This window comes from Chiroxiphia lanceolata, chromosome 4 (genome assembly GCF_009829145.1).
Source record: "Chiroxiphia lanceolata isolate bChiLan1 chromosome 4, bChiLan1.pri, whole genome shotgun sequence".
Classification (NCBI taxonomy): Eukaryota; Metazoa; Chordata; class Aves; order Passeriformes; family Pipridae; genus Chiroxiphia; species Chiroxiphia lanceolata.
The window spans coordinates 4501846-4524224 of NC_045640.1; the positions used below are offsets into that span (position 1 = coordinate 4501846).

The 22379-nt window shown below is 37.5% G+C and overlaps 1 protein-coding gene across 6 annotated transcripts in view; it reads left to right on the forward strand.

Moving 5' to 3' along the window:
• CTNNA2 (catenin alpha 2) overlaps positions 1-22379 on the forward strand; it is a 502913-nt gene that overhangs the window by 436573 nt on the left and 43961 nt on the right. For all 6 annotated transcript variants that reach the window (XM_032686520.1, XM_032686521.1, XM_032686522.1 and 3 more), the window contains 4 exons: positions 2657-2749; positions 3030-3186; positions 6667-6867; positions 21006-21157. In XM_032686520.1, coding sequence (XP_032542411.1) covers positions 2657-2749; positions 3030-3186; positions 6667-6867; positions 21006-21157 — 603 coding nt within the window. The remainder of the gene's footprint in view (positions 1-2656; positions 2750-3029; positions 3187-6666; positions 6868-21005; positions 21158-22379) is intronic.

Here is a 22379-nt window from a genome sequence, read left to right on the forward strand (position 1 = left end):
TATCAACTAAGAGCATGAATGTGGACCTTGCTGTGCCAGGAATACTAATTGATAGTGACCTGACTCTGTATTTGATAGCAAAGTCAATCAAAATAATTAAATAGTGTGGTATGTGATGATTGAGTGCACTTAGAACTTGTATTGTTTCACAGATCCAGGCTTATGCAGTGGCATTAAAATGCAGACTTAAGCAAGTAATGGCTATTTCCTGCCATGTTTTAAAAATCAGTTTTGGGTAAAGTCATAGTATTTCCGATTTACAGTGCTAAATTCAATTTTATCCAGATTGCATCTACCTTTGTGGAATTTGCTTATCTCCGTGCTTATTTGACATAATCATATCTTCCCATGGTAGAGGCTGGCACTCTCCCTGCTGAATTGTGACACAGTATTGCTTTCTGACTGCTGATGATACAGTGCTGTATTTATGCAAGACTTGAAATATACCACAGAAACTATTAGGCTCATCATGTAAGGATTATACATGATATATATCACTATTTCTTTTAAACAGATAACTGTAGTGCTCTCTTGATGCATATTTAACGTAGCAATAGATTACATTTGTACTCCTGTATTGGTAGTAGCACCCAAACCAACGTACTAAGCTCTGTTTTACAAATAAAGGAGAAAAAGTTTTCTCTGGTTATGTCTGAATCCCTCCTCGGAAAACACGACCCTTTACAACATCCAATTATTATCTCATCAAATTTTATTGAAAGAGTAATTAAGAGAGACAAAATAAGTTTTATTTTTGCTGATTATATCTGCCAAAATCTCTTCCAGAAGAACTCAAAGACCTGCTTCACAGTTTGATTGCCATTTCATGACACCCAGCCCCCTTCAGTGCTATCTGTGAAAAAATAAGATGTATGTTGCATCTGAAGCCTTAGGACAAATTCCCATCACGATAATCACAAAATGAAAGGGTAATCTGAAAATTCACTTATTTCAAATACAGGAAGATGGCACTTGCTGAACTTAATATTATTTACTAGTCTTTAAGGTCTGTAATTTCCACTCATGTTAATGCATTCTAATTATAATCCTGCTTAGTTTTTGTTTCTGGTGAAGATTAAAGTGGTCTGTTTGATGTGTTCAAAGAAGTGACTACAGAAAATGGTGACTTAATTGGAAGATGTCAGCTCAGGAGAACGTTTTTGACACGAGGGCTGTAAGGCTATTAACAAACAGACTCACTCATTTGTCTCATCATGAAATGAAAACAAAAATCACAATACTGTGGTAAAATCTTGACTAGGAAATGCCTGCAAGAGTCTTTGAAGCCTTGGGTTCTTTTCTTTCCTGAGCTTTGGCACTGTGTTATATGCAAACCACGTTCCCCAGAACTGTGAAGGGAAATAGGTTCCATGCAGAACAGATGGATCAGGGCTAATGCGGGGATGTGCACTGGAGATGAGAACAGTTTAATACCACAAGGGGAGACTGGAAGAAAATTGGAAGGATGGGGGTATTTGAACTAATTCATGAATCATTTCCAAGTGATAGTTGTGCCTTCAGGCACAGTGAATAATATCAAGGAAGCATATTTAAAATTTATAAGTTTGTTTTAATGTAGATTAGAATTAAAAGCCGTACTTTTGGATGATTAAAAAAATATCCTGTATTCCCCCGTCCCAAAATGTACCTTTGTGATTTAAATATCACCAATGAGCTTAATTATGTGCACTGTGCCATGAATTGCTGTTTGGAAAACCATGGCAGATTCATGGACTTGGCCAGAGCTTTTGGGAATGCATTTTTTGGAAGAACTGTATGAGCTGGGAGAACATACTCTTCCACTTGAATCCAAGCCACAGAGATGCAGTTCTGGAGACGTGGTCTGATTGCTAGATCTCATTCAGATGTATCTCTAAGTCTCCTCTGTCTTCATCTTATCCAAATAGCTTTCAGTCTTATGAGGTTCAGACTGCCCAGAGCTGTACCAGAGTGAGTAAATGTAGATCCAAAGATCTTTGAATGAGATCTTCAGGCATATGTTACAGAATGAGGCTTTCACCAGAGACATTTCACATCACTGTTGTGGTGGATATCTTACTGTAGGGCAGGCAACCACGTAGAAATAAAGAGGTCCACCTGAGAATTGAAATAAAACCCTCATAAAACCATCAGGATCTGAAACAGTGAAAATATTTGAGTAGTATGTAGAGCTTCCCAGAGTTTTGTTTACGGATGGAAAAGTACAATTCCATGTGTTAGGACATCAAAGATTCTGCATTTTACAAAGCTCAAAGTATATGGATGAACCTGATTACCTGTATTCATTTGGACCTGGTTAATTACAAAAAAAAAAAAAAAGAAACTGTGAGAAAAGGAAATATATAGGCAATTGTCTGGGTGCTCTGCATTCTCTACATGACTTCTCAGGAGATAATTTTCAAGCTATAGAGGAGGATGTGAAACACTTGACAGTGAGGACAGATTCTGAGAAAAATCTAAAGAAGGTGGGTAGTTCAGTTTGCTAGTAAGGAAATAATCTACACATGTTTCTGTTCACCAGCACAGAAGATGATGCATTATTCCTCTGGTGTACAATTCTTTCGTTCCAGGCAGGGCTCAATAGGAACAGAGAAAGGTATGACTCTAATGGCTCACTTGCCTAAAACTTGATTCTCATCAGCTGATTTCATTGCAGGTTGCAAATCTGGCCTGTTCAATCTCAAATAATGAGGAAGGTGTGAAGTTAGTCCGTATGGCAGCCACACAGATTGATAGTCTGTGCCCACAGGTAAGTAAGATTCCTACTAAAACGTACCTGAGAACTCTTTTAGTGTTTAAAAGCATCAGTTAGCTGAGACAGGGAAAACAGCCTGGGTGAAGATTGTAACCTTGTCTTTGTCATGACACTGTTGCCTGATTTCCATGACCTGTGAAAAATTCAGTCATACCTTGAGACCCACATATCAAGTGGGGTGTGATGCTGCATTTTTAACACAGCCCATAATCTATTTGCTCTTTTTGTTGCAAAAAAACTTTCACTTCTCCTAACAACTGGGTTTGAATAACAGGTAATAAATGCTGCACTCACGCTGGCTGCCAGACCCCAGAGCAAAGTAGCCCAGGACAACATGGATGTGTTTAAAGACCAGTGGGAGAAGCAGGTGCGAGTCCTCACTGAAGCTGTTGATGACATCACTTCGGTGGATGATTTCCTCTCTGTCTCAGGTACTGGGATCGAGGGACTCTTCTAAAAATATACTCCTAAATTGAAGTAATGGGTCAGAGGGGATAAAAGCTATAATTACTAAAGCATCATTAATCCATTAGTCTGTGTCTATGGGAATGCTGATCTTCTGCACTCAGTGGGAGCAGCCACACCATGTCAATTAACCCCTGGTAGCAATGGTTGGCTTTTCACCTCCCAGAAAATAGCATCCTATTTGCACTTCTATTTCTACAGAAGTTTTGTTTCAACTCAGTTACAAAGTAGGATTTTAATCACCTTTTAAAAATGTGTTCCAGACCTGTGACAGGCTGACAGTATTTGTAGGAATTGTTAGAATCCTTGTGCAGTTGCAGGCAAGAGGAGGAAAGATGAACTTTATAGAATCACAGGATGGTTTGGGTTGGAAGGGACCTTAAAGATCATCTAGTTCCAATGCCCTGCCATAGACAGGGACACCTTTCCCTAGACCAGGTTTCTCCAAGCCCCGTCCAACCTGGCCTTGACACTTTCCTTGCTTTATTCTGTAGCTTTGCTCAGTGTGTCTGTGCAGTGGGGCAGGTGTACCATAGAGTCCTTGCCCCCTGACCATCTGTACCAGGTTACCAGGCCCTGAAGAGGGATAGGAAGAAGGGAAATAGGCAGATGCTGCATATGTTATTGGTCGACCTGACAGTGTTAATTGTTGGACTCAATGATCTTAGAGACCTTTTCCAGCCTTCATGACTCCATGATTCTATGATTCTTGTCTGGGTATGTTGTCAGACATGACCAGTGTGTACATTTGCAGAGAGCTGGGAGGCACTTCTGGGTCTCAGAGTTATTGGTGTAACAATAAAACCAGAGAGAAGTAGTAAAGTAGTACAGGAAAATGGGAATCTTTGCACTTCTCAGACCTCACTGGGGAGGCTTTCAATGCAAAGCAAGCTCTGCTATGGAAAAAGGCAAAGTGTCTTAGTCCTCATGTAAAGAAGGGATGGAGAAGAGAAGGACATTGACTCTGGGTCACAGTCTTTTCTCCATCCTCCTTATAAAGTGCTATAACTTGTGGCAGAGTGGATTGTTATGATGCAGTCATACACAACAAACACAGTAATTGCAGATTGCTGCGTGTCCTGGGGTAATTGTCTGCTGCAGAAAACTCATTTTCCTATTTCAGTTTGAAAGGTGAATTTCATTGTTGTGAATAAGGACACAGAGTGTACCAAGAGTGCCTCAGAAGAGGCAAACTTCATGAGACAGTCTGGCCAAAATGTTGTTTCAATCTACTTTACTTTCCTTGATGTTACCTAAATTTTCTAATAGAATTTTGTGAGATTTGAAGGAAAAAAAATATTTATTCTTTTAAAAAATCCCTAGTTTTCCTTTTTGCTCTGACCTTTATTTTGTTTGTCTGTATCCTGCTACTATTATTAACAGGAAAATGGTTTGTCTTAGTTAATTACATTTCACTGTTCAACAGCCCTGTTCAGAGTGCTTACTGCAAACCATGACAAGAAAATGAAAATGAACTGTCAGAATAAAAGGGTACTTCAGAATGTGGGAGCACATTGATTTTTATTTGAGATTTGAGACCGACAAACACTTTTCGGCAGACCTGGTTCTACAGCGAAAGGGCAAACCAGGCTGCAAACTGCTGGCCCAGTCCACAAGCCAAAGAACTGGCAAACTTTCTCAAATAGCTGTTTTCTGATTTGCTTGAGAACTTTGTTTACTCCAAGTGCTGGTATCCATAAACCAGAAGTCAGTTGAATGGATGATGGGGGTTTTCATTTCTTTTTCTCAAACCATTTTTCCTTCTAACTTCGTCTTGATTTTGATCCAGACTTTTGAAGGTGGCTGGGAAGTATAATTTCCATTGAGTTTGTTTTTTTTTTTTTTTTTCCTAATGCTGTCCATAAATAAACACGACATGTATCCAGAAATCCTGTTGCTTGCTTACTCTAGGCTTGGAAGCCTCAACTTACACAGGGTAGTTTTATTTTTGGATGTTAAACCAATGAATTCTAAATGCTACTGTCTGATTAAATGTAACTCCTGAAATGACACTTCCTCCTCTTCATACTGAGTGTCACATTTGATGGTATGTTTTAATAATAGGCTACCAAAACAAAGCTGACCATGGTTTTAATAAGTTATTTTATATTCCAAATTCAGTGTCTGTTCAAATGCATGTAGCACTTCTTGTTGGGCAAAATTTGGTTATGCCACCATAAAAGCAATTGATGATGTTTGTGAGAACAAAACAGTGGAGAAAAATTTCAGCAAAGCAATGATTTTTAATTCCATATAGGGAGTTTTTTAAACAAAGGATTTTGCCTTGCGAGTTACTCGGATTCACATCTCAGGGGACTTTCAGTTTCCATCCATAGTTGTTAAAGTGTAAAATTCAACATCATGTAATACATTTCTGAAACTCTCAAATGATCCAGCCTTGGGATTTTTAACACTGAAGATTAGTGAGTCATTCTTTTTAGTGGCCAAGGATAATTAACAAAAAGCAGTTGGTGAACTGATTAATTCTGTTTTACTACTACTACAAAGAACAACATTTCATTTTCAGTTTAGAGGTGTCTGTAACAGAAAAGCAAGTTGTTTTTTAGAGTTGCTGAGTGTCTCAGAGTGAGTTTGGTCAAATATGAAATTCAGTCATAGTCTCATTGAAATTACTTTGACTCTCCTGGCTGCTGGCAAATAGTGCCTGACCTAATCAAAATCTGCTTCATCTTTTCACATTATTTATATGAGAATACTACATAAATTATGATACTGCAGCACATGATTCTGAGCCAAAAAAAGCAGTGCAGCTCCCAGGAATCCAATAAAACTGGTCAATATTACCTCATCTCAGCAGAGTCACTGTTGTTAACTCTTATTTCAGAATATGCACAGTCACATATAATTATAGTGTGTGTCATGAAAAATTCAGAGCTTATTTTCTGGCATAGATGGAGTGCAGGAGACGAACTCCTTGTACCCAGGCTCCCTGCTATCTACAAAGGCCATTTGCTGTTGTGTTTTCAAAATTATTTATTTTCTTTTCTGACTTATTTGGGCACGAATGAACCAAACATATTAAATTTCATGGGAGTGAGTGTGTAAATTCATCTTCAGACTGGGTATTAGAGAATCTGCGTAATGTTTGACCACTTTCCTTTTTGCATTGATTTTTATCACACCAAAATTCAGCGTGATGGTTGAAATTAATGTGACTGGTTTGCAAAGAATTGCAGGTTGGGACTCACGGTATAGGTAAGATGATAACAGGTAGTCCAGTCCCTGTTCAAGATAAATATCACACTTGGGAATTTTACTATTATGTGGCATAATATCACAGAAGAGCATTTGCTTTGCAGACCCGGATAAAGACAGATATCAATTTTTTAACACACTGACATTTGCTGTTTGCCCAAATCTGTAAGCTTTGCTACGAGGAAGAAGGAAATTAAATGAGCTGTATATTTTTTTTCCCTCCATTCCAGAAAACCATATTCTGGAAGATGTGAATAAGTGTGTGATTGCTCTCCAAGAGGGGGATGTGGATACACTGGACAGGACTGCAGGTGCCATCCGAGGCCGTGCAGCCAGAGTTATTCACATCATTAATGCAGAGATGGAAAACTATGAAACTGGAGTTTACACTGAGAAGGTGCTGGAAGCTACCAAACTGCTCTCTGAGACAGGTGAGTTTATTAGAATTATTGATTTATTGAAATATTCATTATTTGGTCACATAAAACTTTCAGTTAATTCTCTGAGATCTGTAACTCAGAGGGAAATCTGTGCTTAAAAACAAGATATAAACAAATAAATTCATGACCACGGATGGTTTTTTATTCTCTGCTCAATTCTGTTGCAGAAGTCATACTGAGAAGAGATTCTGTAACCCATCAAGACTGGGCTGCTTCATCAAAGTTTCTAGATTTGAATAAATAATGCACAGTCTTTTCTTCTGAGTCAGTTGATTATGTATTATGTGTCTCTGGAAAATCATTACAAACATTACTCTGTGGTCTGTGCAGGTGAATGTACTTGTTGATGACTGAAATTGTGTTTCTAAACAGAACAATTTTTCACTGAAAAATACATATGAGCAACTGAAAATGTATTATCTGATTGAAAAATATAAAAGTCTGCTAGATTATACAAAATATGTAGATTATATAAAAATAGAAAAGTTTGCTGGATTGATAGACTGGGAAAAAAAATCCTCTTTCTTTTTTTTTTTCCCAACCTGTTTTTACCTTGACAGAGCAGGGATTGGATTCATCTAAATGTAGGTTATTGCATCTGAGCTGGTCATTTTATACCCCTTTATACTCAATACTGTCTGTTGCTATGTGCATCTCAATAATTCAGTGCAGTCAAGTGCTCTCATCTTGAAGCAGTGGTCTATATTTTTTCTCATGAATCATGCTTTAGATTTTATTGCCTTCACAGACTAGGTCTCCACTCACTGACCAGGTGACCAGGTATGATACAGATTCACATATTATGGATGTCTGAAAATGTCTGAGCTGATCCTCCCCCACCTGATTGCACTTGCTCATCTGGGATTTAAAATCATCAAGATCATTTTAGAGGGAAAAGATTAAAATTGCATCTGTTCAGGACACAGCAAATGTGACTTTTGGACAGAAAAAACAGTCATTTCCCTATGAGATGGAAAAGAAAAAATTTTGTGCCTCTACCAGTCTCTGTGTTCACTTTGAGAACAGGAGTCAACAAAATAAGCTAAAAAAATATGTTGGGATTATTTAATATTATTGTGTTATTGTTCTGCCCAGTGTAATATCTTTTAGCCCTAATAGATACCCCAATCCTTATTTGAACAGATAAATCCCAGTGACCAAAATCAAGAATTTCTTCTTTTTCTGACCTTCCAGTAGGATTTATTAGAAATTATAGCTGAAGTGTGGACTCACGAGACTGTAATTATGACTAGAAAGTTGTGCCTTGAACACGTGCAACACTGGTTGATCCACAATATCCTGTAGAATTAACTTTCACAGACTCTTTCCTGTGAGTTGCAGAGAGAAAATTTGGGGAGAGGTCAAAAATCAGTGGTATAATTTTCAGCCTATGATACACACTCCACTGGGCTCTACAAAGCCATTTCTTATGCATCATTCTTGTTCTCTTTACATCTGGCTGACCTTAAAAATGTCCATAATGCCCTTTTGCCTTAAAAATGCCCAAAATGCCTTTTGACCTTAATTTGAAGATAATGCAGTGAGGTTTGCTTCTTTTTTTCTTAAAGTTTAATGATTCGAGTTGCGTGTGTTTTAGGTGAGAGGTGTAAGAGTGAGTCCAAGAGTTGTTCTCATTAATCACTCTAGTTTTTACTACCCAACAACAAATCAGTGGAATAAGTACTGTAAATGTGGCTAATTTCTAGGAGTGTATGAACTGGTGTTATGAATTCACTGGAGGAAAATAATATTTTCAGTCCAACATGGTAAAATAGTTTGTTGCACTCTTGTGTTAAAATTGTCTTTTAGTCAAGGAGGGATTTTGCAGAATTCTTCCTATCACTAAGACTTCTTTAATAAGCAAAACGAAATGTCTGTTCAGGCTTTTTATTCAGCTAAAATTTCTGACCTAATGTTCCATAAAATTTTTTGCTAAAAATTTTTCAACAGAGTAACTGGCAGGTATAAAGTGCCATTATACAGATCAATAATAGGCCCAATGAATACTTATATTCCATATTTATTGTACTTTTTAATATAATTTGAATTATAACTAAGTGCTATAAACTATGGACTAAGTACATATTGATGACATCAACTTTTTAATGCTGAGATTCAATACTTAAGAACAAGTCCCTGTTCCTCAAATTTATTACTTATTTTGTATTTTGTCAAATCAAAGTAAACCTGAGGGTATTAAAAAAAAATTTTTAAAAAATTGTGTTTTCAATGCTGAGAACTTTAAATCATGTACAAATTGTGCAGCAGAAGTTCGAGAGACAAAACGGGCACAAATTCAATGGAGCTGATGAAGCTTAAACAATTTATGCCAGGCATGAATGTGGATCATTAATATTACAGCACAATTTCTATCTGCAGCTTTTCAGGCCATTTACAAAGGCATTGATTATTATTCCTCTGTGATTAAAAAGGTAGAATTTACTGACTCAATTCATTGCCCTAAAATGCAGTGGTTAAAATGGTGTTTAGATGCCCCTGTGCCATTGTGTGCCCCGTATACCCTCTCCCAGAGAACAGATTCCTGCCTACATATACCCTGGGGTAGAGGATATTGAGACCTTGAGGGGCTGGAACGTGTCCAGGGAAGGGAATGGAGCTGGGGAAGGGGCTGGAGCAGCAGGAGGGGCTGAGGGAGCTGGGGAGGCTCAGCCTGGAGAAAAGGAGGCTCAGGGGGGACCTTCTGGCTCTGCAACTCCCTGACAGGAGGGGGGAGCCAGGGGGAGTTGGGCTCTGCTCCCAGGGAACAAAGGATGAGAGGAAGCGGCCTCAAGTTGCACCGGGGGAGATTTAGATTAGATTTTAGGGACGTTTTTTTCATAGAAATAGTTGTTAATGATTGGAACAGGCTGCCCAGGGCAGTGGTGGATTCACCATCCCTGGAAGTGTTCAAAAAATGTGTGGATGTGGCACCTGGGGACACGGTTTAGTGCTGGCATTGGCAGTGCTGGGGGAACAGTTGGACTCAGTGATCTTAGAGATATTTTCCAACCTCAACAGTTCTATGATATGGGTAGCTATGAATACATGCATCTATTTCTACATTCTTTCTATTCATCACCTAGGGATCCTGCACAGATTTTATCAAACAGTCAAGAATGATACGAGTGATTTATTTGGATTCAGGTTCCACCCACAGATGTGTGTATCAAACTCTCTGTGACAAGCACAATCATGAACACCTCACCAGTTCTATCTTTGTTCCTTTTTTGTTCTGTTTTGTTTTTTTTCAATTGACCTTTATTCATTTTTAAATGAAGTGTTTTTGGAAGCTGGGAAAAATGTAGTTAAATGACAGTGGAAGGGAAATAAGCACATTACCTTTTTCTTATTATTTTAGCTGTCAGCTCAGGAAAGGAAAGCCTCTGTTAAACCTCTTTTTCTGGGGATTTCAATTTGTTATGTGAGTATTGGGTTGGATCCACAGTGGAGAAATATGGATACACAATTTTGGAAAGAGAAACACCTTGCTAATGGGTTTTTTTAGGGGAGAGAAAATTAATCTTTAATGAAAATTATATGGTGGGTTCTGAGAAATTGAAACCACAAATGTTACTTTGAAAACCAGTCGCAGCTCCAGGTTTTATTTGTTTGTTGTGTTAATTTACAGGCTTTGGAAAATATGGGGTGTGGGTTTTTTAGTGTTTTAGTGCTTTCTGTCCTGCCCTTGACTAAGAACTGCCTTTAGAGCCAAGTACTTGGTAGAGGTTAGACTCTTATCTCTGACAGCAGTATTAGGGAGTGAGGGATTGGTTAATGTCTTTTTAAAATTGGGTACTTTCGTTTTCCTTTAAAAACCAAAATAAAAGCTTAATTCTCTCATGATGACTTCCTTATAAATCCAGGATGAAACCTATAAAACCACAGAGTCTACGGGGCTCGCTGGGAACAAGCACAAAACTCATAGATTTTAGTGGGTGTTAATTGTGTGCAGGAGTAAACCAGAGCTTCAGGCTCTCATTGTTTGTTTGTTTGCTGGCTTTTTGGGGCACTGTGAAGTTTTACTAATATCTACAGCTTGGTTTCCTAAATAACATGACCCAGTGGCTCCCTGGGGGCATCTGGCACCTGAATGAGCATAGGGTGGCCTGAGGCCAGGATGGGATGTCAGGCTGTGGATGGGAGTCAGAATCAGGCTGAAGAAGGGAAACTAGGGTCAGACACAGCCCTGATGCCCCCTGTTGAATGTTATATTGGCATTCAGATTTGTAGAGAACTGTGAAATTATACTGTTACAGGTGGTCCATGCTGAAGAAAAAAAAAAAAAGAAAGAAGAGTGGAAAGGAAAAGGGATTAAAAAGAAAAGGTTAAGATCAAGGATAAAGGCAAAAGGAAAGGAGTAAGAGAAAACAGAGCACAATTTCTGTTTGAATATTGAGATCTCTCCTATTGCTCAACACCCTTTTGTAGAGTGACCAAGTCCAGCTGAGACTGTCCCATTGCCTTTAATAAGGAGGAGATTGAAGTCTACTCAGCAATTATTTGAGAAGCTGTAAAAACTGAAGGGAAGAAGCCTAAGATTCTAAATAAGTAAGAAGAATTGACCCTAGAAGGAAATCAAGTAGCAGACAATGAGGCTAAATGTTATTTTTCAAGATTTCTGAGGTTCAGGAAGGAGAAAAAGCTGTGACATTCTTTAAAGGCCAGAGGGTTGAACTTAAATTAGGAAAACTGGAGTAGACTTTGCAGAGTTGTAATGAAAGGAGGTGAATGGGAAATGAAGGAGAAAAGAGCAGAACAAGTTAAGATTAGAAATGCCTGAGAAGGGCTGTGAAAAGTTTCCAACAATTTTTGGTTTTCTTCAGTTTACACTGGGATGTCTGGAAACCATCCTGGAACAGCAAGTGCCGTAGTACTTGGGTTACTCCTGTGAAGGACACTGGAAATATGAAATCGTCTGATTCACACCAGAAATTTCGAGTTTCAGCTTTTAGCATGTTATAAAAATATCCCAGTAACTTTGTAACTGGCTGTTTTTAAGTAGGTCACTCTGACTTGTGTTTTGACACAAATTTTTTATTTTGTCTTTATCAGAACGGACTAAAGTTGAAAATCAGCACTACTGGCAATTCAGCAATAACCCTGTGAGAGTTTTATCAGTGTGAGTAGGACAAACTTTAAAGATATTTATCACTAGGGAAAGGCAGCTCAATGGTGTTATCAAAGCTAATATTAAAACGTAGGAAAGATGGATTTTTCAGCAGTGATATGAAGGGAAACAAAATGTAGAAGCAAGAAGATGAATTTAAGCATAGCTGTCATCAGAAAAACCCCTGTATTGAATCTAGGAGAGAGCTAAAAATTGCAAAATAGAGCCTATTTAAAAAAATAAATGATGTTAAATTCATGTTTTATGGGAGCTCGGGTAGTTATAGTACAACTTATGGGTACCATCATCCTGAGAACATGAGATCATTTATCCTGGAATTTTGATGAAATTATGATTTTTATTCTGCAAAGTACTCTAGCGTTTTCTTTAAAGTTTTGCTAAACTGAAATGTAAAGGTCAAGGTGTTACCAACAAAAAAAAATTGATGCATTATTAAAGAAAAAGTATTTTACAAAAGGAGCAGAGAACACCCAAGATTGTGCTCCACTTGTGCTTGGTTTGATCCAAAGATTTTTAACCAGAGAGACTGTGATCAAGATACAGAGGAATACAGTAAGGAATCACAGCAAATGCGTTATAAAACAATTAAATGAGACACATAAGAGATGAATAAATCACCACTGTGGCTGAAAGCTGAAACACTATTTCTTTTTCTCTGCGTTTTTAGAGTTTAAAAATAGAATACAGTGCTAAAGGAAAACACAACATAATTGATTTAGATTTTCTAAGGTTTTTCATAAAGTCCTGCACACACAGCTGTTTGGAAAATGGTTAACCATGGAGTGAGTGTTAAGGCTTTTGATGGATTAAGAGCTGGTTACAAGGCATAAGCAAAGCATAAGTGTCCATTTCTCAGCAGGCAGAAAGATAAATCCCGTGATGCTTCAGGGGTCAGTGCTGTGGTTGGTGTGCAATGTATTAATTAACAGGTGAATAGGCAGAAGAAAAATCTGCCACAAGGAAAATGCTGGTTTAGCTGGTAGGAATGAGGGAGTTTCCCTTTCAAAAAGACAAGACTAAAAGATATTTTTATTTAATTTCTCTAGGTAAGTGGAACGATTAAAACTGTATTATCTACAGAGACAGGAAGGTTCTGAGCTAATTCATCCTCTCAGAAAAACTATGGCATCATAAGGGGCAGCTGAGCACAGATACTTTTTCCATGAATAACAGCCCTCACAGCAGTGCTGAAGATGTTAGGCTGTATTTATAGGAAGATGCTCACTGAATACACCAACTAGTTGTTTCCACTTTGATCTCCACAACCGAAAGGTCTTCCAGAATGGAAGAAGGTCAAGATAAGGATTATATGACTAAAGAAAATTCAAGATTTAGATGCAATTTAACTCAGTGAGATTTTAAAAATACCAGTATTATCTATTTTGGATGTGCCAGACACCTTATATAATGAACAGTAGGTTAATATAATAGAAATACCCATTTTCATAAACTGTTATTACTTAGTTGCTGTTCAAATCTGTTCTCAAAAAATCTTGTGTTGTTAAAAACCATTTTTTAAAATAAGAAGGATGGTGGTGGAAGTGGAAAAAAATTTACCAAGCCTAGAAAATAAAGGCAGAAAAATGCAGTGAATATACACTAGCTCCAACAGAATGTTTGTGATCACAAGTGAGAATTGTACAATAATCTTTTAAAATAAAAGCACTGGTATTCCTTGCATCCCCTTGCCTACACACACCTACATACAGATATACACAAACCTAGAACTAAGCCAGAAAGGGTTTGCTTGTGTTATATAACCCATTTTGTGTCCAACAGCATAGGACTGTTTTCTCGAGGGGATTTTTTGAAGAGTTAGCTTTTATTTGGAATTATACCCCGAGGGGTGTTCCATTTAGGAGGAATAATATTTTGGGGGTGCTCACTGCCTGTAGTCTTGCACAGGTAGACAGGAGAATGAGACATCTGAAATTGGTGGGACACATCTGTCCCTGCAGCTGCCATTTGTTATCCTTCTCTGAACACTTTGCAATGTACCTTTCCTTGTACCTATGTGATGTACCTGGCCATGAGGTAAACACTTAACTCGCTTCTCCCTTGACATTTATCTTTCTGCAAATGACAATTCGGTCTGAAAAAAATTGGAAGGTTTGTTTTTCCTTCCTCTGTGTGTGTCCCTGTCTCCCAACACTTGGTAACGTAACTCCAGACATCCCCATAAGTTCTGTGGTGTACAACTCACCTGTACTGCACAGGAACAAATCCATTTCTTCCATTCCCACGTCATCCTGCTTAGTTGCATAAACCCACAGATTAAGTTGGAGCCTTCTGTGAAGTGTCAGAAGAGAAGACTTAACACATATGGGCCAAAGGGTCAGGACTTGGCCATAAATTCAGGAAAGCTTGAGAACATTGGTTTTATGGTCTGTGGGTAAATCAGTGGTGAAGTGTATTGGCAGTGAAGGCTGATTCTTCCTGAAAGTCTTGTGTTTACTGTAAAATGCTGTAGGGTGTGGGTATTCATTATTTTACATCTGACTTTTAACCATTTCATTGGGGGAAACCTGAATAGCAAATAGCAAGAAGGGACAAGATCATCTTGTACATTGGACAGTGGCATTTCATCCTTTTCTATGCCATAGCACTCTTCCCTAATCTTGCTTTTCTTCCTTCAAGATTCACCAATGACAGACACACAGGGTTTGATATCCAGAACTAAAGAGAAGTCACATTTCTACTTAGGAGTTTTAACTGTAACAGAAATCAGTGACCACTTTTCTGAGAACAGAAGGGTAACCCAATCCAGTGACATGAAACACAGACATGGTTATATATGGTCATTTCTTTATCTATGACAGTATCTGCAGGCAAGATATATCCATGCACAATATGTGTTACAAAACATACATCTGCCCAAGCAACAAAATATTTAAATCAGATTTACTTCTTGGAAAACCAGTTGGATTAATACTGTCCTATTAGGTAATGGAAGTGGGGAAGGGTCTGGAGCACAAGACTGATGAGGAGCAGCTGAGGGAGCTGGGGGGGCTCAGCCTGGAGAAAAGGAGGTTCAGGGGGGACCTTCTTGCTTGTCTTGTCCCAAATAAAAATCAACAGGACAAGAAGAAACAGCCTCCATTTGTGCCACGGGTGGTTTAGACTGGATATTAGGAAAGATTTCTCAACAGAAAGGGTTGTCAAGCGCTGTAACAGGATGTCCAGGGACGTGGTGGAGTCAACATTCCTGGAGGGATTCAAAAGACATGTGGATGTGGCACTTGAGGACATGGTTTAGTGGTGGCCTTGGCAGTGGTGGGGGAATGGTTGGACTCCATGATCTGAGAGGTCTTTTCCAACAGAAACAATACTGTGATTCTGTGAAATATTATATAATATTTCAGTAGAATTCTATAAAGCTTTTTCTTTTTAATTAGCAATATAATAATCATGACTGAAATGTAATTATATTATATGAGAGCAGGACTTAAAAACATTGCATGAAATATTTAGAATATTCTGATAAGGAATGTACAGTTCTTCTAGAAACAGACTTTGACAAACACTTCAGGCTAAATAAGGTTTCATGTTTCATTCCTTATTCATCCTTCAAATGAATCTGAGAAGCTGTGCTGTCTTTGACAGACTATGTCAGATTTCCCATAGGAATTATCTTTTAAATGCCTGTTCAAAATCTTAAACTTCCTGGTAGACCACATTCTTTACTCAGCTAGTTAAATTAATGGATTAATAAAAAAAAAACAAAACAACACAGGAGTAATTTCATCCAGAACACTGAAATTTTTAAGCTATAACTTTGTGAATTTCTTGTGCTAAAACCCATTAAATATGGATAATGGCTGAGGTTTTTTCCTAACAGAGCATCTTTTTTTTTTTTTTTTAGTGTATTCATGGATCATTCATGGATTTTTTTCTTTATTAGTCTCCCCTGATAACCCTTAGCTTTGACTCCTGCCAGTCATTCTAGATAATTTTCTTGATTTATGCGACACAAAAAACTGTGATGTTTAGGAGAAGCACAGACATTTTTCAGGGATCCTTCCTTCAGCTTTTAACAGTGTAGTGATCCAAACCTTTACACTGCCATGTCCTTTTTTAATAATCTTACCTAAAGATTTTTACAGTCATTTAAGGGCTGCTTTGATCAGGTGATTGGCACCTTATGAACATGGTGTAGGGAAAAATCAAATTTCTGAAGGACAATTGCAAATGCCTAAATGAATACAGAGCTACCAGGAGTAAGCCAGAGGGCAGAGATGGACACAGCAGGGTGTAGGAGATCAGTCACTTCTCTGGTTTGTCTGGGGACAGCCTGGCTCTAGGGAACAACCCCCAGTCTTTGAGAAAGGTGATCCCCTTGGATCCAAATTCCTGGGTGCTAGAGAGAGTGGAGCAGCTGCTTGTCTCTTTAAAATGAAGCTCTAAGAAAGAGCTCTGCTGATACCATTCAGAAATAGTCTTCTGGCCAGAAAAATACCCCAAAGATGAGACTTCTGTGAACCCTTCAGTTCCAGTGAGATTTGGATGGGAAGGAGCAATGTCTCGCTCAGCCAGAACCCTCCTGATTAAGAGCCAAAACTGTTCTAGGAGTTGGTGCATGAATGGGATTATTTATGCCTAAACTTGGTTGTGCAAAGCAGACATCTGCTCTAAGCCAAACACCTGACCTCCCTCTCTACTCAGTGGGCAGAGGAATGCCAGAATTTGATCCAGTTGAGCTTTAACTGCTTTCTTAAAGTGGGTGTGATTAATTGTCTCATGGAAACATCTCTTCCTTTCTACTTGGTAAAGGGAAACAGATTTATAACTTTCAGGTGTGTGAAGTAGGACAAAAGCAGGCCAAGTTTCCTGACTCCCATCGATGCTACTAAGAATTAGAAACTCGTGCACCTGGAGGGTCCTTGACCTTTATTGCTTTTTTTTGTGTCTTAATTATCCCTTTCTATATTTCTGAACATTCACATCTACTTAAGATTCTCAAGAATTCAAGTTCCTAAATAATAAGGCCATAAAAGTGCAGTAAATTAGCGAGGCAATCATTTAATCTTGCATATTAATGAAACTTTTTTGTTCTAATGCTGTGAACAGTAACGCCCAAACATTTTTAAATTTTTATCTCAATAATTTTATTACATAACCTAACATTTCCCTGTCAGTGATCTTATTGTTCCCATACCACTAAACAAAATTTGCAACCATGTTTTTAAGTACAAAAATTGCAGTACAAACTGATTGCTATACAAGAAAAGGGCAATAGGGAATATATTTTTAGAAAACAGATAATTACTTGATAATTTTAATATGTAGGAGATATGGATGAGTGGGAGAAAAACAAGAAGAGCTTTAGAGAAAATATTTTCTTTGTAGAACACGTTGGTTCACCAAAAAATACAAGTTTTATCAAGGCATGAATTGTTGTGCTAGTTTTGTATTATGCTGATAGCAAAAATTATATAATTTAAAAGAATTAATCAACTGATAAAATGGAAGTAATTTTAACTTTGCTGATTCTCAGTTTTTCTCCAGCAGCCATTCAACCTACATTTTGTTGGCAGTGATCTTACTTTCTCCGCCATTGAAAACTCATCCACAGAAAAGCTTTAAAATCTTTATTTGTTGGAATGACAAAGTCAGTAAATTAGAAGTGCTGCTATTAACTTGGGACCTGATTCTGTCAACATTTATGCAGGTGCCTAATTAATTCATGTAGTTTGGCCCAGAGATGTTAATGGCTCACATTTTTCAGTCTAAGCATATGCATAACTGTTTTCAAGGCCACGGCTCAAACTACGAAACCAATGTTTAATTTTTCCCCAGAAGTATTGATTTGCTTCTGAATCTAAAATTCATAGCCAATGTCTCTGTGCATAATAAATGAATCATTCTCTATCTGATGCATTTGCAAGCTTTTAACTCCAGATACAGGTTCGTGCCTTTGCCTGAATTTTACTTGTAATTCTTTTGCTATTGGGATAAGAAAATCCTTCGTTGTACAGGAAGTGATAGATAAGAAGGACTGGAGGTTTCTTGTCATGGAGTTCAATAACCTTAACTGGAGAATAATACAGTTTTCAACTCAATTTTCAAAAACTTTACTGCATTAAATGGCCACATATGCATGGAGAAGCTGTAAGTAATAGCATCTTATTAGTTTAAGATGTTTTTTCTTGCTTGTCTAATCAAAAGTGAGCACTGATGTAAAAATGCAGTTGGCAAGCAAGCAATTCATAAAGTAGTTTAATAGCTATTTCCATTTTGAAAGAGCAGATAATGGTCACGTGTAGCAATGTAAATTAAGGACTAAGTTATAGCCAGCTCTGCAAAGTCAGAACGGGTGGAAGAGGCTGCCACACCCAGTGGAAGTCATTGTGGTAACACATGTGGTCAAGTTAATTCAGGAAAATTAATAAAATCTAACTTTCCACCTTAAAGTGATTCAGTTTGCATTTCCCTTGTTTTGTTTCTAAGATCACCCCAGGTGGCCATTGCAAAGACTTTACCAAAGTCAAGCTGTGTCATATCTGCTTCCCCACCACCACTGATACCTGTCCTGTCAAGGAAAAGATGGTAAAAGCTTGGTGCAACCTATTTTGACAAATCCGTTGCCTGTCCAACATCTGCTCATTATTTACAAGATAATTAAAAATTAATTGCTCTACGTCATGTTTCATTTTCTTTCTGGGTACTAAAATTATGTTGAATATTCTATAAATCTCCCTTCCTTTTTTCTCTAGCTTTATAATAATAGGTATGTGCTTCCTTTTTTCTTTTTCTAAATCCCTGGAATTTTCACTGTTATTGTTTTCCTTGAGTTCTAAAAGACGGTTCATAAATTGTTTTTATTTTTTCTTAAGAACTACAGGGTAAATTTTACCATACTCTGATAGCTTGAAGACATATGTAAAAGATAAATTTCCTTATATTAATGTAGATGTTCTCCAAACTGCCCATTCCTAATTCAGGTCTGTAGCATCTGCTATTAATTATATCAAATACCTGACCACCTCTGCTAGTTAGGAAATTCTAGACAGAAATTTAAGGTTAAATTTAATTTAACCCTAAATATTAGGGGGTTTACCTCCTTTTTGTTGTCATTTTTGCATCTCTAGTTTCACTTGTTTTATCCCTATGACCCTAAATAATTTCTGTTTTGTTCTTTAAGTTTACTTCTTTTCATTGTATTTTGAATGATTGCTTTTTGATAATCAGTCTAAAGACTTCCTTATGCACTCATATTAGTCTCCTACTACACTTTCAAGTGTTCTATTAATTAAGATAATTTGATATATGCATATATTAATATTCTTCCCAAAACTTCCAGCTCTCTCATGCTTCTTTTCTAATTAGAATGTTTCCCCTCTGCCTGGCAATGTTTTGTTAATGTTTACTTTTTTAAAGTCTATTGTTGCTGCCACTTTTTCCTGTTTTCTTCAATATATCCCAAGCACTTACTGAATATTATCTTCATGGAAGATACAATTTTGTTCTTTCATCTGTGTTCATGAACAAATATATATATGTGTATATATATATATATGTGTGTGTGTGTGTATACACATAAATAAGATTTGAATCACTATATCTTGAACTTTAAAGGGTTCTCCATTAATATCCAGTGAGTAATACTTGAGTGCCAGAAACAACAAGTTTGAGCTCATGGTTGCTGCCACTTGTTCTTCATAATGTAAACTATTCTTGAATCATGTTTTTTATGATTTTACTTTAAACCAGATAGTAAGTAAGATGCATAAAATGTAGTTTTCATTATGATTAAAATAAATTTAAGGATATTCAATCAAGAAGAAAATGTGGTTTCATGTCACAGTGAAAGTTTCCTTCCTAGGGAAGATTGTCACTGCTCTGGATGAAAATAACACTGGAAATTCCCCTTTGTATTCATCAGCTGGGTTCAAGTTACCAAGAAGTGCATTAAAAATAGGGTCTAGGGAAAAGATAGTCCAGAAAGGTAATATTTTAGCAACAAAAAAGGCAACTGAATGATTTAGGAATCATCTTTCCCTGTTCTTCCAATTATACTGCCAAAATAGTAAAGCCAGTGGTTCATGATTTAGATACCTAAATGCTAGATTAAAAATGACATGAATATAATGTAAAGATGTCTATCTATAAATCAAGCTTGACCCAAGTTCCTTGAATTCTTTAAAATTAATCCCACTGGATTTTGTATCCAGGTTTCTAGTGAATCCAGATTTCCTCCAATATTAAGTTTAAAATTTTGCAGAGGAGTTAATAAGTACAGGAGTGTAGGATTTGGCTGTAAGTTGTTGGAGGACTGATTTGGGGAAGATTTTTGCAAACATGATGTGCAGAAAGTGATTTTACCTTCAAAGGAATCCTGTACAAAATTTGGAGAAAAGCCTCTTGCTACTTCAAGGAATGCCCTGAAACTATTTACAGAAGTAATAATTGCTTTAAGCTATGTATTAAAAACTTCATACCACAGTTTATAATACTTTTTTTTGTATTATATACATGATGATAGCGAAGAAACAAAAGTTTCAGTTAAGTGCCTTCTCAGAAGTAATATGCTTGATTTTGCATTTCGTCCTTTATATAATTATTATTATTCAGTATGAGCTAGACTACAGTTAGTTCTCTAAATGAGTGAGCATAATGGCTACAGTTTGCTTTGATCATGTGATATAAATATGTACTCTGTTCGTTCCAAGTTGTAAAGCTTTTAAATGTACTTAACTGATTGCTCAGGTATCTTGTAGTCTTTTAAAAGTTAGTAAATCACGCTTTTTAAAGGAAACTTTCCATTCTTTCTTGTGCAACTGGGGGAGAGAATGCGAAGATCATTATTTTTCTGCTGCCAGAAAATGTGCCAGAGCCCTGCATGTGCAGCATCGGTGCAAACCCCTGCCACGAGCCTTCCCGTGTCTTGGAATTGTAAGAACAGCGCGTCGCACATCTGTTGGGAAGTGTCTCTGCCCGAGAGCAGGGGGAGAATGGTCCTGAAAGAAGGTGTCTAATCTTCCTTTCATTGTGTTTGACCCAGTTATGCCACGTTTTGCTGAGCAAGTGGAGGTTGCCATTGAAGCTCTGAGCGCCAACGTCCCCCAGCCGTTTGAGGAGAACGAGTTCATCGACGCCTCCCGCCTGGTTTACGACGGAGTTCGTGACATCAGGAAAGCTGTTCTGATGATAAGGGTACGTGAAGCACCCGGGGAGTAAAATTTGGGACTGACAGGGAGGTATCATGTTGGATGAGACAAACAAAAAAGCTTCTTGGAATCGACCTTGCGTCGTAATAAGCCAGAAAAGCTTGATATTGAAACAAGCGCGAAACAAAAGTATATACAACAAAAAAGAATTAGTAGATACAGAGATGAGGTTGTTTTCGTAGATGAACCACAATTAATATGTTAATCACCTCGGAGAAGATTTGATTGCAACTGCCAATAGATGCAAACTTCATTACTGTTTCCATAGTAATAGAATTAATTTCCCAAGGTCTTCAAAGTTTGTGTAGATTTTTGTTGTTTGGTTTATTTGGGTTCTTTTCCTAATATATGTGTGCTGCCTAGGATGTGAGGTAGGTCTGGTTAAAATCTAAATGAATAAATAAATTATCTTGCTGCTCCAGTGAGCCTCTGCAGGGATGGTTTTGAATGTTTATTGAGGTATAAATGTGTCATTTCAGTGTTGACTAACCAGTTGATTCCATTTGCTTAGACATCTCTTAATAAAACAAACAAATAAATAAAAGAAACCACAGAACAACATCATTATTATGAGAGTAGGTGTGTGTTGCTTTTCACTGTAGTCTGCAGTCAAAGACTTAAAACATAAAAACAGCAAACCAAACCTAGTTTGGACATCTCTTCAGCAACTGGAACTGTTATTTGAAACCCAAATTCCCTTGAATCTGCCCTAATGAGAGCCACATACACATAAAGCTGGGGAGAAAATCATAGAGGATTTTTATTTCTTATGAAGCAAATAACAGGGCTAAAACACCAACTCATCCCTTTGAGCAAACAGGTAACATACACTTGTGGTTGGGAGTGCATTATGGCTCTAATGTAAGACTTCAGGCAGTTGGAGCACTCCAAAATAGCTTCATTTTAGTCATCTCTCACTATGTATTAACATTTACAGAAAAAGCTTTTGACAGGCTTAATTTTATAACTGTGAAACATAAATTCCATTCTTATTCCCAGTGCTCATCTCAGGTAGCCTGAATTACAGTCATGACTGATGACAGAGGCAAACCCATCCTGTTTCTGGGTCTGCAGCATCAGAGTACTGGCAACTCTTCTGGACTAGGATGGAAATCTTTACTCTAATTACTTCCCTGTGAGAGTGTCGAGGCCCTGGCACAGGTTGCCCAGAGAAGTTGTGGCTGCCCCATCCCTGAAGTGTCCAAGGC